The sequence below is a fragment of the Syngnathus acus genome, chromosome 15, assembly GCF_901709675.1.
Source record: "Syngnathus acus chromosome 15, fSynAcu1.2, whole genome shotgun sequence".
Taxonomy (NCBI): Eukaryota; Metazoa; Chordata; class Actinopteri; order Syngnathiformes; family Syngnathidae; genus Syngnathus; species Syngnathus acus.
The window spans coordinates 8,537,918-8,559,610 of NC_051100.1; the positions used below are offsets into that span (position 1 = coordinate 8,537,918).

The window sequence follows — 21,693 nt, forward strand, 5'->3', positions numbered from 1 at the left end:
TAAATTAATTAATTAATTAATTAATTAATTAATTAATTTTATTTGTGTAAAAAATAAGAACTATGCACTGCCAAAATATATCACCCAAAAACTTAAATTCACTCTTCTGCAAAAAAAAAAAAAAAAAAAATAGGTATGGAACAATTTCATTCTCATTAGGTCACATACATTTGTGCTGCTCAGTCACGTCCACAGATTGCAAACGTAGTTTTGTTGAGAGCCACATAACGTTTTTCCAGAGGGCTATTATAACAGTGAAAACCTTACACTTGAAATATTTAAGGTTTTTCTTGCAAGAATTTGTTGTTTGTAGCGTTCACCATATACCTCCAGCCGCTAGAAAGCGCAATAAAGCTGCTCAGCAATTCTGTTTTTCCTTGAACTCTGACCCCTGAGATTGTTTCTGGCTGGTTCGCTGAGGAATAATAATAAAACGAAAGTATTGTAGACGATGACTGGCTTGTCAAGGTTTTGCTTGCCAACGTAACAACAGCCACTCTTCCTTTTTGAGAGTATTCGTAGAGAGTATTGTGTTGGACCACTCCGCAAGGGCTTTATTGATGTGCTTTTTGACACGACCGGGTTGTGTTTTGCTACTTTGCTAACTCGTTAGCCTGCTATGCGCTGCCATCGCTGATAATGCTAACTTCATCTCGCCGCTTTCAAGTCCGAATAACATCCGCATTTGCGTCATTGCGTAAATCTGCTGAACACCGTTTACGTTGTCCAAAACCAGTGGCTCCTTTTAAGCGATGTGTGCACCGCCAATGATTTATTGTAGTGCAACAATCATCTCGCAAAAAGGCAAACGGAGCTAGCCAGGGTTATTATTCGCAGCGTCAGTCAAGCTGAGTGGGGAGTTTTGCTCAAGTTCTTTGGAAATCATTTCGTACGCAGAAGAAGGTTTCATCGCTTGCAGTCTCAGGACGCGACAAAGTTTCCGATAACTATGGCTAATGTCACGGATCTGCAGACCAAATACAGCAGGTTGGCACAGGAGTACTCCAAGGTAAAGTAACCCTTAATATCACACAGCTTATGATATTTCATACGAACGTACATACGTAGACTGTCACTAAAGGGATACTTGAGATGTGATTGTGTACCCCCACACCCCCTTCTCCAACTATTACCTACTAATAATTTGCTTTTCACCATGTCGAGTCAGTACGAAATGATTAAATTGATTATTTCAACATTACATCCTCACTGTGAAGACATGACATTATGTCCCACATCATAAAGCTTATTTAGCAATAACCCTCAGCAGACAAATGCATCTTGATATAGTAGTAGGAATCAAGTGTGCCACGTGTCGGTTTTAAGATAATGGAAACTGAATGTGATACAACTATTCCTGCTTATTTTTTCACTTAAATGTATGACTGATGATATTGAATTGAATGTTATTTTATTTACTTGCATAAGATTGTCTCTGAAAAAACACTTCTTGTTCTTATTATTTTGAACACATTTTCAAACTCTTATTCTTGAATAAAATATAATACAAAACTTGTTAACCAAAGTCATTTGTTTGATTGATATTTCTTGTGGGTCTACAATTAGACATTGAAATGTCACGTGGTTGTTGGCTTTCAAAACTGCATATGGTAAACTGGTTTGTAATGGCGCTAATGACTGTTTTTTTCCTCAATGTGCCCTTTGTTTCTATGTCAGCTGAGTCCTTGGCCATTGGTCAGTCAGTATCTGCTATTTCCTGTTTGATCACCAAGTTCGAGAACTGCTGTATCTCACTCAGGAAGTGCTGACGATGTAGTTGTCCCTGACACACGCTTATGCTAGTAGAGTTCAGGGGTTTAAACAATTGTGCCCTGTTAAAATGAAAACGATTTAAACAAGTATAATCTGGACAGCTGATGTTTTAATACACATTTATACCACTGTTGTGTATATTTTCACAGCTTCGTGCCCAGAACCAGGTGCTGAAGAAGGCGGTTGTCGACGAACAAGCCAACTCGGCCTCCCTCAAAGTAAAGTGACTTTAAAATAAACCACACAGCCCTACTCTGCATCTTTGTTTTGTTTTTTTCTGTCTGCTGAAATATTTAACAGTTCAGAGACCCATATCGCAATTTCTAACAAAAGTTCCTTCTACACAGAGAAATTTAGAAATTCGGTGTGATCTCCGTGTAAAAGAGTCTGGTGATTCTTGCACCACCATTACTCCTTTTTTATTGCTTGGTTTTTTGTTTTTCAGGAGCAACTGAAGCAAAGGGATCAGAGCCTGAGGAAGCAAGAGCAGGAGATGGACAGCCTCAGCTTTCGGAACCAGCAGCTGGCCAAGAGGGTAGAGCTTCTTCAAGAGGAGCTGGCTGCTAATGAAGCAAAGAGCAAAAGGGGGAAGGTGATCATTGTTCAATTCTTCTAAAGCTGTAGTCCCAAATCTGTTGCTTGTTCTCAAATATTAAAAGTAACCAGTACCTACTTTGCTATGGAAACCAAAATACCACTGAAATAAAATGAAAGACTACAGTACTGGTAGTATACAAATATGGCCCCAGGGCGGCTATGGGAATACATTTATTATACGTCTTCTGGGATATGTACATGTAACAAGAAAAAACCCACATAAACTCAAAGAGAACATACACAGAACACACAGGACATCCTGAACCAATATTTGATCTACCAGTCTCAGAACTGTTTGCCAGACGTGCTAACAGCTTGGCCACCCTACTGCCATTATTATGTGCTGGTAGACCTAAATAATTGTATTTTTGTGATTAGTAGCTTGAGTGTAAATGTTCAGGAAATCAGGAAACACTGACAACAATTTGACTGCGTGTATTTTGACGGTATGATTAAATACTCTTGTTTTTCCACTGTCAGAATAAAGGAGATTCTCCTTCACACCATGGTGGGCGGACACAAAGTGTTTTTGATGAGGACCTGCAAAAAAAGATTGAAGAAAATGAGAGGCTTCACATTCAGGTAATGCACAATTATAAAAAATTTTAGGCCAAAGATGCTGAGCACTGAGCAGTATAGAACGGTATTTGTTATAGAGAACTGCATTCGTTATTCTTTTTTGGATTTTTTTTAGTTTTACGAGGCAGACGAGCAGCACAAGAAGGAGGAGGCTGAGATGAGGTCACGTCTGGAAGAGTTGGAGGGAAGCTCTCAACATCATCAAGCTGTCGTGGATGGACTCACTGCCAAGTACTCAGAAACCATCGAGAGGCTGCAGAGTGACAAGGCACGATTGGAGGTGAGAATGAGCTTGAACAAGGAAGCCAAGGGGACGATTCATCAGACAATGGATTGTAAGATGACTTGGTTGTATTTATGTGTTTTTCCTTTTTTTTTAGGTTAAAACACAGACTCTGGAGAGGGAGGGAAAAGATTGCCGATTGAGAGCAGAGGAGTGGTACGTTTTTTTTTCTCAATGATGCATTGCATGGTCAGGAATGAGTAACAAATTGTCCTGTTGTGATTTTTTGTGTGTGCAGTCAGCAGCAGTTAAGACGATGCCAGTCAGAACTTAACAGACAACTGAAACAAAGCAGCAGCGTTATCCAGGAGAAAGTGCCCTTTAACGACACCCGTGAGTGTGTTTTGTACTCAAACAGGAAATTATACCACGAGATATTTTTGTCATGAATGCAATAGAAATACATCATTTTGCTACTAAGGGCTGTACAAGGGCTTCTCAGATTATGACATAACATGAGTTTGAGAGTCAGAGAGCGTGCTGAAATTGATTATTACCCTATGCTAAAATTCTAGGCAAAACTTTTGCTCAGTGAAACATCTTCCTTGTCCCTCTCATCTTCTAGAATTTAGTGACTACAACAGCCTAAATGTCCCGTCACACAATCGAAGACATCAGGTGGGTGTTTAGAGGACGTTCTCGTCTGTAGTGCGCCGTTTGTTCGATTCAATTTGCATTTCAAACATCAGCAATTGTACACTCTGTAGTTTTAAGTAATTATTATTATTATTATTATTTTTTAATTCAGCTTAAAGCCCGGGATTTGGCAGGTCAAGCCTTTAGCTTCATTCAGGACCTGGTGGCTGGTCTGTTGAACTTCCATTCATACACTGAGCAGAGAGTCCACATCTATCCACTGGACTCTTCTATTGAGTCCATTTCTCCTTTGAATCAGAAGGTCAGTAGACTGACAAGCACAACTTAAATATGAATGAAGACTTGCGTACATAGGCTTACAAACTTTGTCTCCTGCCAGTTCTCTCAGTATCTGCATGAGAATGCGGTATATGTACGCCCCCTAGAGGAGAGTTTTCTGCAGTTACACCAAAGTATCACGGAGGACACGGTTACAGTGCTGGTGAGAGGTTCTTCAAAAAAGACATGCTTCCCCTGTCTTTGTATCCAACTAAAATCTATTTTACCTTGTTGATGAATTGTAGGAGACTGTGGACAAGCTGAAGAACTTTAGTGACATTTTCTCCACATATTGCCGTTTCCTACAAAAGCTTCTCCCTTATCAACTAAAAAGGTCAGCAGTGTTCATGCATGTGTGTAATAAGGGCAAAGAGTGGAGGAGGATTTTTTTTTTTACTGTCTTCTCCTCCTAGCCTAGAGGAGGAGTGCCAAACACCACTTTGCACTACTGCCCTCACATTAAAGAACCGAGAACTGCAGAATGATGTGAAGAGAGTGACATTAGTGTTTGACAAACTACAGAACTACATTAGCCTGTTGACCTTTCCCAGTAAGTTAACATGAATTATTCAAACCTGTTTTAGCATTTTTGCCTATGCTGTTTTTAATATGCATAAATGTTTTGTTTTTTTTGTCTTAGGTGTTCGTCAGGATGGTATGCCGCAAAGTAATACCTCTGCTGTCTTCACCCAATTGTCAGCTTGCTTGCACAGTCTTCATGATGCCGTCAAAGGTAAACCGCTGTTTCAGTGATATAATTATATGAACCACTGACTTTTATAGCCTTATGAACCCTGGTATTGCCATCTTGGAATATTTTTGATAACGATTCAGAGAATGGATGTTTTTCTTTAGTATAAAGAGAGAAAGGAATCGTAATCTGGCCTTGTATGATTTAGTGTTTGGTTGTTAACGTGTCAACCAACCCCAGCTGTAACCTCTCGCAAGCATTAGAGCGAATAAAAGTATAACAGCTAATTAATGAGCTAATGACAATCAGAATTAGTTTTCCTTATTCTTTTCCATAATCCATTATAAAGCATTTACATAAAAGCCTAGAATAAAAAATGAAGTGCTGACTATTCACAATTTGACATGAAAAACATTTAAATCCACCACAAGTTTAACTGTGTTTACTCTATCTAATCTCTGAACCCATTCTTTAAACATCCGTGCTAGAATTTGAAAGACACTGACATCTAGTGGCAAGATAAAATGTGATGACTAACAACGACTTTTGAAAAAGTAGTCACTTGAGGGGTCAGCAGAGTCATTAAATATCGCAATCAAATCACAAATTTGACAGCACAGACTTAACCTTTGTTGAACTAACCCCTCTCTGCTCATAGCCACCATGCTGTTAGTGCCAGCAGTGCAGGTCAACATATAACCAACCATACAATGGATCCTTCTTGTGTCATCATTACTCGATTTCATTCTGACACTGACTTCATATAACAAGGCACTTTTATCAACCCATTCCATAGGTGTCCTATTTTCAATGTCATTCATTTCAAAATATGATTCAAAATCGATCCAATATAGAAACCTCTCTTGCATTTCTTACTTTTCTGCGTGTGTTTCTCGCTTTGTATGTGCGCACAGAAATGTCAAAGCACTACAACCAGAAGGCGAGTTTAGAGCAAGATCTCCCCACTGCCACAGAGAAACTGTTCACCACCACAGAATGTCTGCTGGGTTCCCTCGGCTCACTGACCAGCAGCACAGGCAAGGTATGACCAATAGGGGGCGATCGGCAGCCAGGTTCCCCACTCATCTGTCACACACCACACAATATCCCTTCTAAGGCACAGTTGAGATTTGACAGCAGTTGGTATCATGATGCTAAATTGCCACTTTAGTCGGAACTCAGGTGGCCGGCAGTTAAATTTTCAAAGCGACTGTCAAAATCACCGTTTTTGCAGCTGCTCCCCTGCCAGAGTGACTGATAAACGGTTTCTCTTTTTGAATAAAGACATGAGTGATGCTGCACACATGCTGCTACACGATGTGTGAAATCCTAACTGCGCATTTATTTTAACTATCACTGTTGCCTTCTATCTCAGTAGCTACTAAAGTTTGAATTTTATGAGGCTCAATATCTGTGGTTTCTTGCAGCTTGCTACATTCTTCAGCAACAACTTGGATTTCTTCACGTCATCGGGCTACGGTCCCAGAGGAAACACAGTGGCCCTTAACCCTTTACAAGCCGAGATTATGCTTTCCAACAAAAAGAAAGCAGCTGCTTACATTCAAGCTCTCAAAAGGGTAAATGTTCCCCGCCTCTTCTCATTTAATCTAAGAGTTTTCACCATATGGTGATCCAGTATAGATCTATATTTACATTCAACTTATTATAGCATTATTTATGAGCATTAGTTAACCTATTTAGGCAGATGTAACCTCCTATAAAGTTTTTTTGTTGTGCCTACTTGTGTTTAGCCCAGGCCACAGTCCGTTCCATACAGGGAAGCACTGGCCAATCGCCGGATACTCACGAGCTCTACTGAGAGTAGAGAAGGTCTCACTCAACAGGTATGATGCTGCTTCCTCCGTAGGTCACTTTCATTTTGTGTCAGTATTATGTGACTGTCTTGTATGAGGCTGATTGGACAAAATGCCAATTCAAGTTGAATACAGGTAGTTAGTTCATCGTTTCAGAAATTGCTGCAAAAAGAGATTATGCTAGCTGGATTAAAATGTTTATGTATTCCGTTTGAGAATGGCTTTGCTCCCTTAGTTTGCTTCTTCTTATTTGTACCCTGCTGGCCTCCTGCAGGTGCAGCAGAGTCAGGAGAAGATTGCACGCCTTGAGCAGGAAAAGGAACACTGGCTCCTTGAAGCTCAACTGGGGAAGGTGCGACTGGAAAAGGAGAACCAGCGTATTTCAGACCTGGAAGCGCAGCTCGCCATGGCTCTCGGGGAAGGTCGGAACTCTCAGACGACTGTGGTCAGCTCGCTGACACAGAACCACGAGGAAGTTGAGACGCCTTTGAAAACCACTGCGAAAGAAACTATGTGCACCAGCCTGGTACAGTCACTTCTTAATTTTATCTTGCGGAGGAAAGTTCCTCCTTGTGGTCTGATTTTCTGTAACTATTATTGTCTGTTCCTGTTCTTCCCACGCTTTTTTGTAAGATAAAACTCAGACATCTAAATTTGCCTCAGACATCTAAATTTGCTGATGCAGCGCAATAGAAGAATATTAGAGGTTTAATGTGCCCCTATAATCCAGAACTGGTCAGGCCTCAATTTATTATTGCAGTTTACTCAACAGCTGTGTTTGTCTCCTCCCTCCAGGTTGGCATGTTGTGTACCGTACCCGTTGTCGAGCATGTGAGTGGCCATGCATTTGTATGAAAAAGTTCAAAGCCACGTATTCCCAATCGATAAATCCGGTGTAAGTAACATTGCAGGATGTTGCGTGTGTTTTGCAGGTGGGAGACGAGGAGTCCAGGGAGCAGCTGATAAAAACTCACTACATGACCAGAGTGGGAGAGCTCACCACTCAGCTCCAGGTGTCAGACAGCAAAGCGGTGCACTTCCACTCTGAGGTGAAGCCTTCCCTTCAAAGTCTTTCTGAAAAACAATTGTAATGCTTTTGAGTAAATAACCTCTTAGCCATTTAGTATTGTAAGTCATCTTTGCAATGACTCTTACAGAGTAGTACGTGTGAATATAACAACACTTCTAAATATTTGAAGGATAAGGAGTGGATGATGGGGGTCGGGGTAATCGTTATTATGTGTCAAAAATCTCCCTACTTCAATCTATATTTTAACTTTTCACAGTGTCTTCAAATTAAGGCATGCAATATTGTTTTTTTTTGCATTTAGTAAAATGTAATCACTTCATCTTTCTAGTGTCGTGCTTTGGCCAAGAGATTAGCCATTGCAGAGAAATCACGTGACACGATTGTCGAAGAGATGAAACGGGCCAGTCAGAACATCACACACCTGCAGGTATGTGGATCTTCCAAAAAAAGCATCACAGACCAACACTCTTTAGTTCCAGTTCCCTCTGTTAAAATTGTCATGTGTTGTGCAGGATGAATTGAGCACGACCAAGAGGAGCTATGAAGACCAGCTTAGCATGATGAGTGACCATTTGTGTAGTATGAACGAGACGCTGAGCAAACAGAAAGAGGAGATCGACACACTCAAACTCGGGAGCAAGGTACACAGAGGACCAAACTTCTTTTTTATTTCTAATATTTGAAACTCTATATGGTTGCCAGTCAGAGCAGGCCATATTTAGTTTTTATTTACATGTATATATGGGTGAGCCAAACCAAAAGAAAATTGGAAGCTCCAAGGAGTGAATGACAAAACTCAAGTGTCTCTCGAGGCATGAACCTATGTTTTCAGACTGTGTGCCGTGGTGTTGCAAAGATTCTGCCGATTACAAGGCGGACGCAGAGGTCAGTGGTAGCAGTGTGCGTTCTGATAGGAAATGCACCATCTGAAAAAGGCATTAGGTCTGAGTTGTAAGAGGTCCACTCTTAAGTGTGTGCGGGCTGCCAAGAGCAGGTTGCCAAATGGCAGGACAGAACATGTGTGGGATCTGAAGGTGCTGGTTTTCTCCTAAAGGACAGAAACCAGACGCAGCATGTTTCCTAGATTTTCAAAGGAATGCAAAGTAAACCCGAGCTATTAGTTTGCCAGCTTGAATCTCACGCCAATCAGGGCTGTTCCTTTTCTTTTTATGTCTTTTTACATCCAGTAGGGTTATACAGTCGAGGCAAGAGGACCTATGAGAATTATTTGTCGTGAAAGCTCATTTTACGGGTTTCTAACGTGTCCAAATCACTGCTTTCACATATAATGCACACCATATAATGCAGTGTTCTGCACAATCATGATTTCATACGCAAATCAATGTGAAAATGATTTTTTCTTTTTTTTTTGCTCATGCCTGTTTCTTAGCGTGAAATTGAATCAGAGTCACTAGCTGCGTTTTGAAAAATCATTACCAGAGGGCTCGGCAAAGTCACTTGGCAAGAATGACTGCTTTTTTAAACTAGGGTCTCTCTGGTTGCAAAAACTAGACTTCATTGATTAAATTGAGGGTAATGGATTGTTATGGACGTCCTCTTTTGTACACATGTGATATGGAGAAACTTGGAATTTATGATGACTAGTGTGTGTGTGAGCAAAACATCCGAAAGTGAGTTGTCTTATTAATATATCTTCCACAGGCAAATGCCAAGAAGAACAAAGGTCGCTAGCAGTTCCCCTCTCCAAAAAAATAATGGCTCCATTTGGGATCATGAGAGCACCTTGAAGACAATGTGGAGCCCAGACCAACCCCCGACACACCCTGTGCGTCATCCTGGTACTAATACCACCATGTCACCAAAACCGGATCACAAGCAAAGCCTCAGAAACTTCTACATTTTACATTGTGGCAATACAAATACTCAAGACTGACATAGGAGGCCATTTTTTTCCTCATAACAGAATCCCATAAATTCTGCCGGAAGCTGTTTGACCTTTAGGCCAGAGTAGAATAAGAGAGAAACCACTTTCCTTCCAAATGGAATGCAGGAAATGGATAACGTTTGCTGACTTGAAGACCAAATCCTGTTAATCAAGCAGCCTTTTTGTTTTCCTGTTTCTGTATATGTGAGCGAGAAAAGACACTGCTCCTTCTGCGTATTGAACACAAAATGTGAGTGTGGCTGTTTTTACATGCTCAGATTGTTTCACACCTTTAATGTATAGCCCTTTTAACACTTGCATAAGCTTAAGAAGGGTTTCCAACGATGTAACACTTGAATCCATCCCTTCTTTTGGACAGTCCTCTTAATAGGACAACAATGATGTCTGCCAAGAATCTCTGACTGCTTAACTGTTTACATGGGAGAAAAAGTCTACAATGGACAAGTTGTAGCTTGTAAAGTGTCCCGTCCCGAATGAGTCTGATCTTTTTTTTTTATGCACTAAAGTGTGGATATACCCTCCTGTTAGTACGTTGCAGCCTCAAAATTTATTGTAGATGAGAATTATTTTTCACCGTACATTTATTATATGCATTGAAATATGTTCCACAATATATCCATTTATGTGCAAATGTTTCTCACACAATGTGAAGTCTGTACCGACTTAATTTTGGGTGTGTCTCAAAGTTTGTATAATGGGGACGCGGCGTTGCCTGGACTTTTGAACTGCTGCTTCGACAAGCTGGTTCACGCAGTGTGCAGCTGCAATTTTACTTCTGGCTTGTTGTGACATGATGAGGTAAGGCAACGTAGCCTCTCACTGGTTTGCTTGCTAGGAGGCTTCACTCGGGTCACATGGATTTGCTAACTAGCCACACGATGGAAAAGTACTGTGCTAGTATCATCACAGTGTAACCTTGAAAGCCCAACAATGTGCGTGCAAATCAGAATAAAGAGATATTTGTCTTTAGAATGAGACAGCTTTGTATGATCCTTAACATTGTTTTCTACATTTTTTAAGATTTTGTTTTAAACCAGACCCACCCTTTACCACTGAGAAATAAGGCAGCGCCATTTAATTTGACATAACTGTTTCAACATTATTATTTAATGATGTCACTTTCTTTGGCAAACAATGACGATGCAGTCCTAAAAAAATCTTGCTTAAAAATTCACAAGGTTAACTATTTGAAAGGCAATTTATTGCAAGTGTGACCTTGTGGTTCACTCCAGTTAAACAACAGGTACAAGGAAGTGAAAAGAGAACAAATATGAAATTAGTTTTCCGCCTTTGCTGATGAAGCATCTTTCACTTTTATGTGAAATTCAACACAATTTTGGAAAGTTCATAAATCTATCGAAACCTGTAAAAAGGTCAGAGGTCATGAGTTCAGCTCAGGATCTCAAAGCCCCTATCATTTAGTTTAGAGAGCATCATGGTAACAAATGGTTCTTATGTTGAATCTCAGCTTCCACCTTCCTGTGTAGAGTTTGATGTTCTCTATGTGCTTGCGTGAGTTTTCCGCGGGCACTCACACTTATTCTCACATTCAAAATAAATCGAGGTATATGGCTGATGATATCAAGGGTTGTTCTAGTTTTTTGTGTTGAAAGTGCACAGGCCAGCAAAGTCATCCAATTATGCAACCATTTCCAAAAGGGAATGAACCAAAGTATTCTGGCCTAATCCTTGATTAATTAGTAGCATATAAAGATTTTTCTTGCACAAATCTGTACTTGCAGTCTCTTCACTTTTAAAAATGCTGAATGTTAGCCCCTTTTAAAACAAATTCAACAATAGTTGCACAAACTATTAACATTTGTTGCGTAATCTGTGATTATATCTATGCTATGACGAGTAAAGAATCGTTTTCAGTTGTACACTTTCAGTCCCAACAACGAAGAGAAGTTGAAGTGTTTCCTTTCCCACATTCCTGAACGCAACGCGGCTGTGTTTTTTTTTTTTTTTTTTTTTCCCCTGCAACGTCCCGTCGGAGGACGGTCGGACAGAGTTAACACTCCCGGGATTCACTGCCATTTTGAAGAGAACCGAACCGACCTGCTGTCATCTGCGTCCATCAAATTTAAGTGATGACCTCAACGAGTGAACCATCTATGTGATTTTGTAAGTTTATCTTGCCTTTAGCTCAACTACCGCCTGCTTTCAGTGGAGTTGTGATAGTTTGTGCGACGTTCCAGTACGCCGAAAAGTCCGTTTTTTTAGGAAGTTGGGCTTGTATTTTTGCAATGTTGTCAATCGTAGTAGTTGAGTTAAGGGCGTTTGCTGTTCAGTCGTGTGTTGAGAGTGTGACGAAACGCACTATTAAGTTCACTAGATCAAAACAATCGCGATAAGCAGCGAATCCGGTGAGCGGGCCTGCGTGTTCGGGACACGAGAGCTCGGGCGACGCTGTCGTGGGTGTCAGCGGCTGAAACTCCGCTTGGATGTACTGAGCAGGGGAAGTGAAGCGATCGGCATGTCTCTCCCAAGATTTACTGTAAATCTCTCCACTCTGGAGAGCACAACATCACCAACCTCTCCTAACTTTCATAATGTAACCACACCAAGTGGTCACAACAAAAGGTACACCTGCACAATCCAATAAGTTATACTTAATTCTCTAACTGAGCATGCCAAGTTTAAAGTAAAACCACGATTGCCAATTTTCTTTAATGTATTGTACTATAAATTATGGTGGTTGGCATATGCACTTACAAGTACTTTTCTAACCATAGTCACCAAAACTGCATTTCAGTAGTGTAGTGCAGGGGCGATTTTAAGTTAAGGGGTGCTGAAAACTTTGGCACTTTGGGGTGCCTTGATCTACTTTTGGGGTACTTCAGCACCCCCAAATATGGACTACACAGGCCAATGCTGTACCATTGTGAAAGCAGAATCACTGACACAGCTCTTGTATTAGATTTCACTAGATACTGCTGGTATATTTCATACTATGAAATAAAAACTCCAAGGGGAAAAAAAAGTACTGTTTTAAAATGACTCCCATGTTATTATATTCCACTTATTGTTCTATTATGGGTGGGAAAGAGCTGGGGTCCATGGAATAAAAGTTAATAATGGCTAACGAGTGATGCTTGTTGCACGTTGTGTTTCCAGTGTGTGTGCTGAGCAGCAGTTTCTCTTCTGCTCGCTTACCAATGAGTCGACACTTTGCCTCCGGAAATGGGTCATCGCATTCTCTGCACTTGATAACAGTGACTGTGGTCAAACCAACCATCAAATGCAAGTCTAATTGGGTTTTTTGTTGTTGCTTTTAACATAAAATTACTGTTTTTGAACTCATCGTATTTTCAAGGCATGGTGTAACTCTCCACATGATTGAGCATGTTGGAATTGCTCATCCATCCGTACATGATGCTCTTAGTTTTTATAAACCAGCTTTGATGACCGTGATGCCTTAAAACGGCGTGGCCTCATTATGAAACAGAATGGTGCCTTTTACAACCCGTTTGACTCAGTCAACTCTGTCTGGTTATCGGTCTGTTATGTGTTCTAGCTTGTTGGGCTGATATGACTCAGAAATATTTTGCATTTTATAGGTATTTACAATGGGTTCATCACATTTCGGGTGTGTTTTCCAAGTTGATCTTGCATTTCGGTCATATTTGTTGGATGTGCGGACAAATGAGAGCGCATTGCCACATGAGTGCATGTCTGTTTGTCCAAAAAGAATGTATGGAATTTATTCTTTTGTTCTGTAAAGATTTCGAAGCTTCTCTTTTCTGTTCTGCTTAGGGAGCAGGAGTTCAGTCCCAGAAAATATTGAAATGTAGAGGAAGGGAGAAGCTCATGGAAAAGCCTGTACTTGTCTTTTGACTTTTGTTTTTAGCTAAATTTATTGCACCCTATCCGTCCGTCCGACCAAAATCATCTGCTTTTCTGAGGTTGGATCAAGGGTGCTCATTGGTCCCGTAAAACGGAATTGAGGCTTCTTTAAAGTTGTTGCCTTTCAAATATTACATAACTTTACAGAGGGAACCCCACACTTGAACACTTGTACATGTGCTTTGACATATATCCTGCATTTCATTTCAATACATTGACTTGAGCTCACCTTGTTCAAGCAAATCCGCCTTATCCAATTAAATCTCTTGCATGATTTTCTAATTGATTTCTGTAATTTCCCTTTCTTGCAGATAAAACTCATTCTGCGTTGTCAAAACAAAGCAGGAGCTTTTGTTTCGAAGTGCTATCAGTCATGTGTTCCACCAATCACTCGAACTGGGTTACATTTGAAGATGACAACACAGCACTTTCCTCACCACAGAAGCCCCGACAGTCAACGGGGTGTATCAAAGCGGCACTACCACGCCCCAATGGTCTCAAATTAGTGCTTCCTCCTATCAGAGACACTTCCTGGAGCTTGAACAGCTCCCTGGAATCTCCTCAAAGCCAATCAAGTGTCAGTGGAAGTTCATGTGTTTTGAGTAACACGCCCCTCCACACCCCCGCGAGTGGTGTTTCAAGACTCGGGTCTCCATTTCGCTCCAACTCCAGAGAGGAAAGCAACTTCTTCCAGCGCTTTACCAGCACATCTCCCACTTCTACTCCCTCTCCTGCACCAGAAACCCCGAGTCTGAGTTCAGATGGATCAAACCCCTTCCCTACTTACCAGGCAAAGTCAGGACACTTGAACCCTTTCTGGGACAGCTCTGGACACAGCATTGATGCGGGCAGCTCCTCCTCAGACTCAGAGCCTGACAACAGTCTACCGCGTTTCTTTATACGGACCAAAGATGGCCATGAGCCTCCACGTGATCACCTCCAGAACACTTTGTCTTTTGTTTGCAACAAAATGGAAGGCCTCCGAGCAGAATCGGATAATAACGGTGAGACAGAAAACTACAAGAGAGATGAACGGTCACTCAGTTCAAAATGTGAGGTGATAAGCGAGGGACCTTCTCAGTTTGTCCCCCGGGGCTTGTTTCGTAGCCACAAGAGAGATGGTTGGCCTGTGATGCTCAGGATTCCAGAAAAAAAGAATCGCATGTCGTCAAGACAGTGGGGGCCCATCTACCTCCGTTTGTTACCAGGAGGTGTCCTGCAGATGTATTATGAGAAAGGGCTTGAGAAACCCTTCAAAGAGTTCCAGCTCCTGCCTCAGTGTCGGCTCTCGGACCTCAAGCTAGAAAGTTACAGCGAGCCTCGCAAAGTTCTCACAGTGAAAGTCGAACATTTCACCTACACCGAAAAGAAACGCTACCACCCCAAGCTGGAGGTGAATCATGAAGCAGAAGTCGAACAACTCCTCAAGTTTGGCTCCACTGTACACAAAGACATGGAGGACCTGGTGGTGTCCATGGAAGAGGAGATCGTTAAGATGCCACTACCCCACCAGCCTAGGCGGAGTTATGAGGAGCAGGAGCTGTCGCTGCAGATCACTGACCACATCTGGATACAACAAGATAAGTTTGGAGGAGTCATGGAGCGGACTGCCTTCACTCAGGTTCACTGTCTTGCTTTCCTGAATGGAGTCGGCGATTGCTTCCTCGCTCTAAACGACCTAGGCCTGTTGCGTTCAAATGCGAGTTATGGATCTGAAGATGACAATGAGCTCTGGATGGAGATCACAGACTGCCACCTCCACAAGTGTGTGAATGAGACCGAGTTTCACATGTCCAGACTGATAAAGTTCAGTCCTCCTGATGCTTGTCGAGTGGAGCTGATGCGGTACAAGACCATGTATTTGGGTTGCACAGAAATTCCTTTCTCGATAAAAGCTGTGGTCACCGTTCAAGGTGCCTATGTTGAGCTACAGGCCTTTCTTAACATGTCAGGAACATTCCTCTCCGCCACGGGGGTGTCGGACACGTATCCGCTGTGTGAGAATGTAGAATTGCGTGTGCCGGTGCCAGGCGAATGGGTCAAAGTGACACAAACTGCGGCCTTGCTGCGGCAGAAGTCACTAAAGGCCCGCATGAACAGAAATGCCCGCTTGGGTTCCTTCAGCAATGCGCAGTGTCAGCCTGTCATGCAGGTGTCGGTCGGCAGCGTCAAGTACGAGAATGTCTATTCTGCTGTCGTCTGGAAGATCGACAGGCTCCCGGCAAAGAACACAGGTAACGTGCACACCGTACGCGGTCTTGACGAATCTGTTTTGGCCACAATGACCCATATAAATGTAATGGTACAACTTCAATGGAGATCATCGGAAAGTGCCAACGTTTGCCGTCCAGTAGAATGAGTTGAGCCCCTGACCTCGTTTGTTCCCTTGCAGCAATCGACCACCCTCATTCATTCTCCTGCAAGTTAGAGTTGGGATCTGATCAGGAAATTCCAAGCGACTGGTATCCGTTCATCACAATGGAATGTGAGATCGTGGGTGCTGTCGTGTCACAGACTACAGTCAAGTCACTGGGCACAGTCAACGACATCCAGCCACAGAAACACGTGACTAGCTGGACACGCTATCATTGTCAGGTAAAATGGCTTGAGTGGTGGGGGCGTGGCTTCGGTGGCTCAAGTTACCTTGTGTATGAAATATAATAAAATCTGCTGCCTTGCCTTTGGAAAATTAATGTTCCAATTATAATCTCACCAATTTGTGTGGTTTTTCCCTCCCAGGTGGAAGTGGAGAAGAAATGGATTGAAATCGAGTCAAAGAAGGAATCCAGTTGTATGACACAGTGATGATCAAAGAAACTCCTTTTTTTAAATATGAATTTAAGACTTTAAGGGACTTTATTCCTAATATTTCATGTCATACTTAACTAATTTCACATTGCTTGGTATTACCAGTATTGCTCATGAAGGTTTAGTGCTATAACTAAGACTGCATGTGTAATCATCGTAACACTTGCACTTTACATGTAATTGTTAAAAGTGGAATAACATGTATGAGAACTGTGTTTAGGCTTGCATTTCTATCATCTGCACTGCCCTCTAGATCATTTTCAGCCTAAATAAATGAATAGGCTGAGATTATTAATGAGCAGTATTCGCTGTTTGGGATAAGTAGATTTCCGTCGGGTTTGCAATTACTAAGTGTTGCACACTTGAATTAATTATAGTTCATGTTAATCAAAAGTTTTGACTCATGCTCTAAGCATCTTTCATTCCACATTGCTCAGAGGACAAGTAAGTCAATTAACTTGCACTAAAATATGGCAAATGCTTGACATCATCCAGAAGAAATAACATGAAAACGGAAACACCTCGTGGAAGAATGACTTCATCTATCACAGTGATGCAACTAGCTGCTTCATTTTGTCTATAACTTGGACTCGTTTGACTGAACTAAATGAATTTTAGTTGCAATGACAAAGCTGGTTGACATTTTTTTTTTTTGCATTGGTCTTAAAAATTGCCAAATGATTACACAGTCAAAGTGTAACAAATGTTTTACACAGGGAATTGGCAAATCGTGTATTTAATTATGCATCTTATGTCTGTGCACAACTGCTGCTGCAAAGTCCCACGACTAACACTCATGGTCTTAAATTACGCATAACTATTTAACATACTGCCAAGACAGTTTTAATGAAACCCCTTTTTTTTTCGGCATCCATCTCATCCCATGTGCTGCTTCAGTTTGCCTTTAAGTCTTTATCAAAGTTCAGTTCTGGCGGAATGTGTTTTCATTGAATCAAATGTTATGCTTTGTATTTAACTGTTCAGCCTGGTCACAATGAACTCAGAGGCCTTCATTTAAGACTGATAAGCAGTATGCGCTACCCAAATCCTGTCCTACCAAAGTAAAATGGGAAATAAACCTATATGACTTTTAAAACTCACAATGGTTCTTGTCTTTGTGTATCCCACTATCGGTCTATGCTTACACACACATTATTCAAAGTTAAAAAAATGGACCTTCTGCTCTTTGGCCTTATAAAGCAAAAGTGAACCCTCCGCATACTGGATATTGATAAAGCAAAAGTGAACCCTCCGCATACTGGATATTGTTTTCCCAAGCCATGCTGCAAGTGATACATCTAGTGCACACACTCTACGCATGATAAGAATATCTTAAGGTCAAAGTGGTAACTGAAATGTTAATCTTCAGATGGCTGGTTTGGTGTTTGTGACAGACAGCGCCTTCGGTGACCTACTGGCGAAGCCTTGAATGGCTCCCCAGAGATAAGATAATCCTTCTGTGGTGCACTCACAAAGTTCCAGTTGACACAAAATAAAAGGTGACATTTCTACAGTCCATTTCTAAGGTAGTATTTATTGAGTAAAAGCAAACAAGGAAATACAAGAGGCAAGGCTCTTCAGTTCAAATCACACCCCCTATTTTGAGGTTCATTACAATCACCTGAGAGTGACTGTGGAGAACATTAATTCTGATGAAAGTGGCCTGTGGCTCCATTCTTATTTCCCTTCGATCATGCTGACCAACTCAGGCCCAGCGGTGGTAAGAGCTGCTTTCGCCAGCAAAGTTTTGAGTATGGACAGGATCATTTGTAAAAAAAAAATATATATATATTGTAGGCTATCTCAATGGAGCTTTCTAGCCATTAATTGGTGTGGTTTGTTTTTGGGCGTGCAGTTAGTCTTATTTGGCCTCCAGTGAAAATGTGACACAGAGTATTATAGTATGTAATGTATGACCTCTAAGGACATATTTCATCCAAATTGCAATGGAGGACTTTTTTTTAAGCCCTGTGTTGAGCCCAAATGAACTTTGTAGGCTGAAAGAGTTCATTTGTAGCATAATATAACATAGCTAATGTGGACTCCTCATATAGTGTACTGTAGTTCATATAAGCAGCCTTCTGTAATCATGAGTCTGTTAACTTTGATACTCAGATGTATTAATTAGTTTTAGACTGGTTTATTGCACTTTCCCATGGTTCTCTCTAGTGACAAGGCCTATATTGATTTATTAGACTTTTCTGGGAAATGATTGCAGGTAAAGCTCTATCTGTCAATAATTGATGATGTGATCGAGAGCATGAGGGAGCTGTTCTTGGATGAGGGCCTTGAAGACTGCATCCTGGATGATTTACGACATGTAAGTCTTCAGTGTATTGTTTTATTCCAGCCGGCTTTGGCAAACGAATGAGAGAAAAAATATCTGCCTCTTCTGCCGTGCAGCTTTGGGAGACAAAGATGATGGAGTCAAAGGCCATGGACGACTTCAGGAAGAACAACATAAACTCTCCAAACTTTGTGCTGCAGCTTCCACCCAACTACAGCCGTAACGATGCAGAAGCCCCAGGTAGCACCAAGGCATCAAGACTTTGCTTATTGGTTGTCATTCACATCGGCTATACCTGTCATATTTACTATGTGATGTGAATTGAGTTCTATTTTGCTATTCTCTTATGACAGCTTCAGTAATGATCCCCCCAAGTCAGAATATTCACAATTTTCATGTCCAGGCAAGTATGTTTTGTGACTCATTTAAATATTGTCAATCATTTTTGAGAGTGTTGTTTACCAAACTCATCAAACTCGTGTATCTATTGACCACAAAAGATTCTGGGCTACCTGCCAATGGATGTATTTCGGTATAATGAGCTCCTTGTGGGTATAGTTACAATGAACTGGACCAAATATTTAATTGCAGAACAACTGTGAGGCTCTTACCACCTTCTCGCTTCCTACGGGTCTATCTTACCCAGTGCAGATACCTGCTGGAGTCACTCTACAAACAGCTTCTGGTATGAGATGACTGTCATCATATCAGCTGTTAATTTATTTTTACTTTGTTAAATGTTATCAGTTCTGCTAAACTGATTGGTTTGAATCACTCTCTCCCTTTATTACTCAAAGGTCAACTTTACAAGGTCAACGTTCCTGTTGTAGTCACTCAGGCCCCAGCAGGTCAGCAAACTTCCCAACAGCCGCAGAAGGTCACTGAGCAAAAAGAGGCTCCTGATGCGCCACAGACTTCAGTACAACCCGGCAAAACACTTCCACATGGACCGATGCCACTGCCTGTGCCAACCTCGGGCATCCCGCCGCCGCCACCACCGCGAGATTCTCTTTTACCGCCCAGTCAAGAGAGCAGCGTCCTCCAGCAAGACGCGATGCCAGAGTACCCACAAATTGAGGTATCAAATCATCATCGCCATCATGTCTCCACCCCGATTGGTCCAGAGAGCCATTTGCTTCCAGAGCCTGGGAATAAAAGCTCAACAATTTGTTTGACTTCCAGATCGGCAGCGAGGAGGTTTTCACAGACACAACTCAGTTTAAGAGCAGCGACATTGACGACATCCTCAAAGTGGTCATTGAAGAGGAGCGAGAAAAAGCGGCAAGGGCGAGAAACTTGGCTCTCACCAATTCTTATGACCAGCCTGAATCCATTTTGGGGGTAATTTCAATCTAACAGATCAGGGTCTAGGATACGATTTTAAATCTTTAATACACTTTATTCATCATCAAGATGGCACAATATTTGCCAACACATTAATGTTTGCAATTTGATGTGTTCTGTGTTGTTAGAGGATTTTTGGGCCAATTAAGTGAAATTGGATAATAATTGGTGCGAATCCGTGGTAGGCCTATATCACAAATGTAATACTTAATTTAGGTTTTGCAACCAGAGAGGAAACTAATTCTAATTACAATCTACAGATGAAAAATTAAACTGATTGAAAATAACTGTAGGATTTTTTTTTTTTTTCCCCTTGGCAATAATTTTTATCCTCAGCACTGACATTGGCACCTTTTGTGTTGTTGTAAATCTTCTATCTCTATTCCATCAAAATTTTGTTTTCTTTTTGTTCATCATCACCGTCATCCACAAGCTGGACCTGGAGTACAACTACAATGAACTGTCAGACATCGTCCAACTGGACGGTACGGCAGACAATTCAGACCCAGACGAGGAAGACGTGCCGCTGGAGGAGAATGAATTCCTGGGTATGATCAATGCAGAGGCCCTCAAGGCTCTGCAAGCAGGCGTGAGCAGTGATGGCAACAGCACCTCCTCCAGTAGTGACAGTGAAGCAGCTGAGGAACAAATAGAAGATGAGGTATGGGTTCCATTTTATATGCATTGTTCCGCTGTAGCATGCAAGAGATGCACTGTAGCTTGAAAAGCAGCCTCTTAACTAATGTCGGTAATGAAACAAATAAAATGATTTTCTCCTTTATTCCAAATGATGAAAAACATTGGAGTAGTTGAAATGATTGAATTCAAAGCCTCACTCTCTTCTGTTCAACAGGATCCATTGAATTCAGGTGACGATGTGTTTGAACAAGACATCCCAGATCTCTTTGACTCGGAGAACGTTATTGTTTGCCAATATGACAAAGTTAGTACGTGGCCTCTCGGCAAATGAAAATTCGGAGCTTTCATTCTTTATGTCGCAACGTCTTTGTGTTCTTTCTGCTTTGCAGATTCACCGCAGTAAGAACCGCTGGAAGTTTCATTTGAAAGATGGGGTCATGTGTTATGGTGGCAGGGATTATGTGTTCTCTAAAGCTGTTGGGGAAGCAGAATGGTAATGCGCTGCTACTTGCCCATCCATTTTTTTTTTTTTCAAATTGCTTTTCCTCATTCGGGTTGGGGCAAGTCAGGGCAACTCATCCCAGCTGACAAGATATGGCGCTGAACTAGTCTCCAGTCAATCACTGGGACTGCTACTGATGACGCAGGAAAAAAACATTAATACATAGGACATGATGCGAATATAGATAGTTATAATTTATAGTCATCAGTGATAAAAGAAAAATTGACACGACTTTAATTTGGTTGTAAATGAAATTTGATTTCACAATGTTTATGTTCTGTATTTTGTCTAAAGAGTTGTATTCAAACAAAACATGTAATGTTTTTTTTTTCTCAATGCATTTACCATGCTGTGTCAATGAATAAATCTTGAAAAAGTGGCTTTTAGTTTTATATGTCATAATAGCTATCTATTATAAATGATCCGGGACTGAATTTTAACACCCGCTTAATTACAGAGCTTCGAGGTGTTACCCTGTGGCATTTTGACATTCTCATTAGTTTCAGCCATTCCATTCACACTAGTATCCAGGTGCTGCTATCACCTTACAATCTTAATGCAAGAGAAAATTGCTTGAATTGTCTTTTTCTTTAATGAATTGAAACAAAAAACATGACTGTGGTCCAGACTGTGCAAACACAATCTGCTGTCTGTGCCAGGCTAAGGTTGGAAAAAAAGC

The 21,693-nt window shown here is 41.3% G+C and overlaps 3 protein-coding genes and 1 long non-coding RNA gene across 4 annotated transcripts; 3 read left to right on the top strand and 1 right to left on the bottom strand.

Annotated features, from left to right (window-relative positions):
• Nucleotides 1–376: 376 nt before the first annotated feature.
• ppp1r21 (protein phosphatase 1, regulatory subunit 21) lies at nt 377–10,565 on the top strand. Its single transcript, XM_037271678.1, has 22 exons — nt 377–1,009; nt 1,923–1,991; nt 2,219–2,365; nt 2,851–2,952; nt 3,065–3,229; nt 3,330–3,388; nt 3,471–3,565; nt 3,798–3,850; nt 3,981–4,130; nt 4,209–4,310; nt 4,393–4,481; nt 4,561–4,697; nt 4,788–4,880; nt 5,753–5,880; nt 6,266–6,415; nt 6,590–6,682; nt 6,927–7,178; nt 7,448–7,483; nt 7,585–7,701; nt 8,011–8,109; nt 8,195–8,323; nt 9,345–10,565. Exons 1-22 carry the CDS (start codon nt 950–952, stop codon nt 9,372–9,374), a joined length of 2,355 nt encoding a protein of 784 aa, XP_037127573.1. The 5' UTR covers nt 377–949; the 3' UTR covers nt 9,375–10,565.
• On the bottom strand, nt 6,990–13,800 carry LOC119134792. Its single transcript, XR_005100396.1, has 2 exons — nt 13,664–13,800; nt 6,990–7,726 (listed from the first exon to the last, which is right to left on the bottom strand). It is a non-coding gene; the product is annotated as an uncharacterized LOC119134792 (long non-coding RNA).
• LOC119134687 (stonin-1) lies at nt 11,551–17,342 on the top strand. The gene is made up of 5 exons (XM_037271687.1): nt 11,551–11,712; nt 12,706–12,831; nt 13,746–15,668; nt 15,827–16,029; nt 16,174–17,342. The coding sequence occupies exons 2-5, from the start codon at nt 12,747–12,749 to the stop codon at nt 16,237–16,239; spliced, it is 2,277 nt and encodes a 758-aa protein (XP_037127582.1). The 5' UTR covers nt 11,551–11,712; nt 12,706–12,746; the 3' UTR covers nt 16,240–17,342.
• Nucleotides 17,343–17,935: 593 nt separating this feature from the next.
• Nucleotides 17,936–21,309, top strand: gtf2a1l (general transcription factor IIA, 1-like). Its single transcript, XM_037271465.1, has 11 exons — nt 17,936–17,962; nt 18,461–18,562; nt 18,646–18,769; nt 18,889–18,932; nt 19,121–19,214; nt 19,327–19,607; nt 19,712–19,870; nt 20,002–20,021; nt 20,210–20,534; nt 20,727–20,816; nt 20,902–21,309. The coding sequence occupies exons 1-11, from the start codon at nt 17,936–17,938 to the stop codon at nt 21,007–21,009; spliced, it is 1,374 nt and encodes a 457-aa protein (XP_037127360.1). The 3' UTR covers nt 21,010–21,309.
• Nucleotides 21,310–21,693: the final 384 nt, after the last annotated feature.

Bases quoted from the DNA above. Each gene is read 5' to 3' on its own strand.
- ppp1r21 (XM_037271678.1), top strand. From the start codon at position 950: ATGGCTAATGTCACGGATCTGCAGACCAAATACAGCAGGTTGGCACAG. The intron at 3,851-3,980 runs GTGGGTGTTTAG...TTTTTAATTCAG, and splicing joins CACACAATCGAAGACATCAG to CTTAAAGCCCGGGATTTGGC. The intron at 8,110-8,194 runs GTATGTGGATCT...TGTGTTGTGCAG, and splicing joins AGAACATCACACACCTGCAG to GATGAATTGAGCACGACCAA.
- LOC119134687 (XM_037271687.1), top strand. From the start codon at position 12,747: ATGAGTCGACACTTTGCCTCCGGAAATGGGTCATCGCATTCTCTGCAC. The intron at 12,832-13,745 runs GCAAGTCTAATT...CCTTTCTTGCAG, and splicing joins GGTCAAACCAACCATCAAAT to ATAAAACTCATTCTGCGTTG. The intron at 15,669-15,826 runs GTAACGTGCACA...GTTCCCTTGCAG, and splicing joins GCTCCCGGCAAAGAACACAG to CAATCGACCACCCTCATTCA.
- gtf2a1l (XM_037271465.1), top strand. From the start codon at position 17,936: ATGCTGACCAACTCAGGCCCAGCGGTG. The intron at 18,770-18,888 runs GTAGCACCAAGG...TGACAGCTTCAG, and splicing joins TAACGATGCAGAAGCCCCAG to TAATGATCCCCCCAAGTCAG. The intron at 18,933-19,120 runs GCAAGTATGTTT...ATTTAATTGCAG, and splicing joins TTCACAATTTTCATGTCCAG to AACAACTGTGAGGCTCTTAC.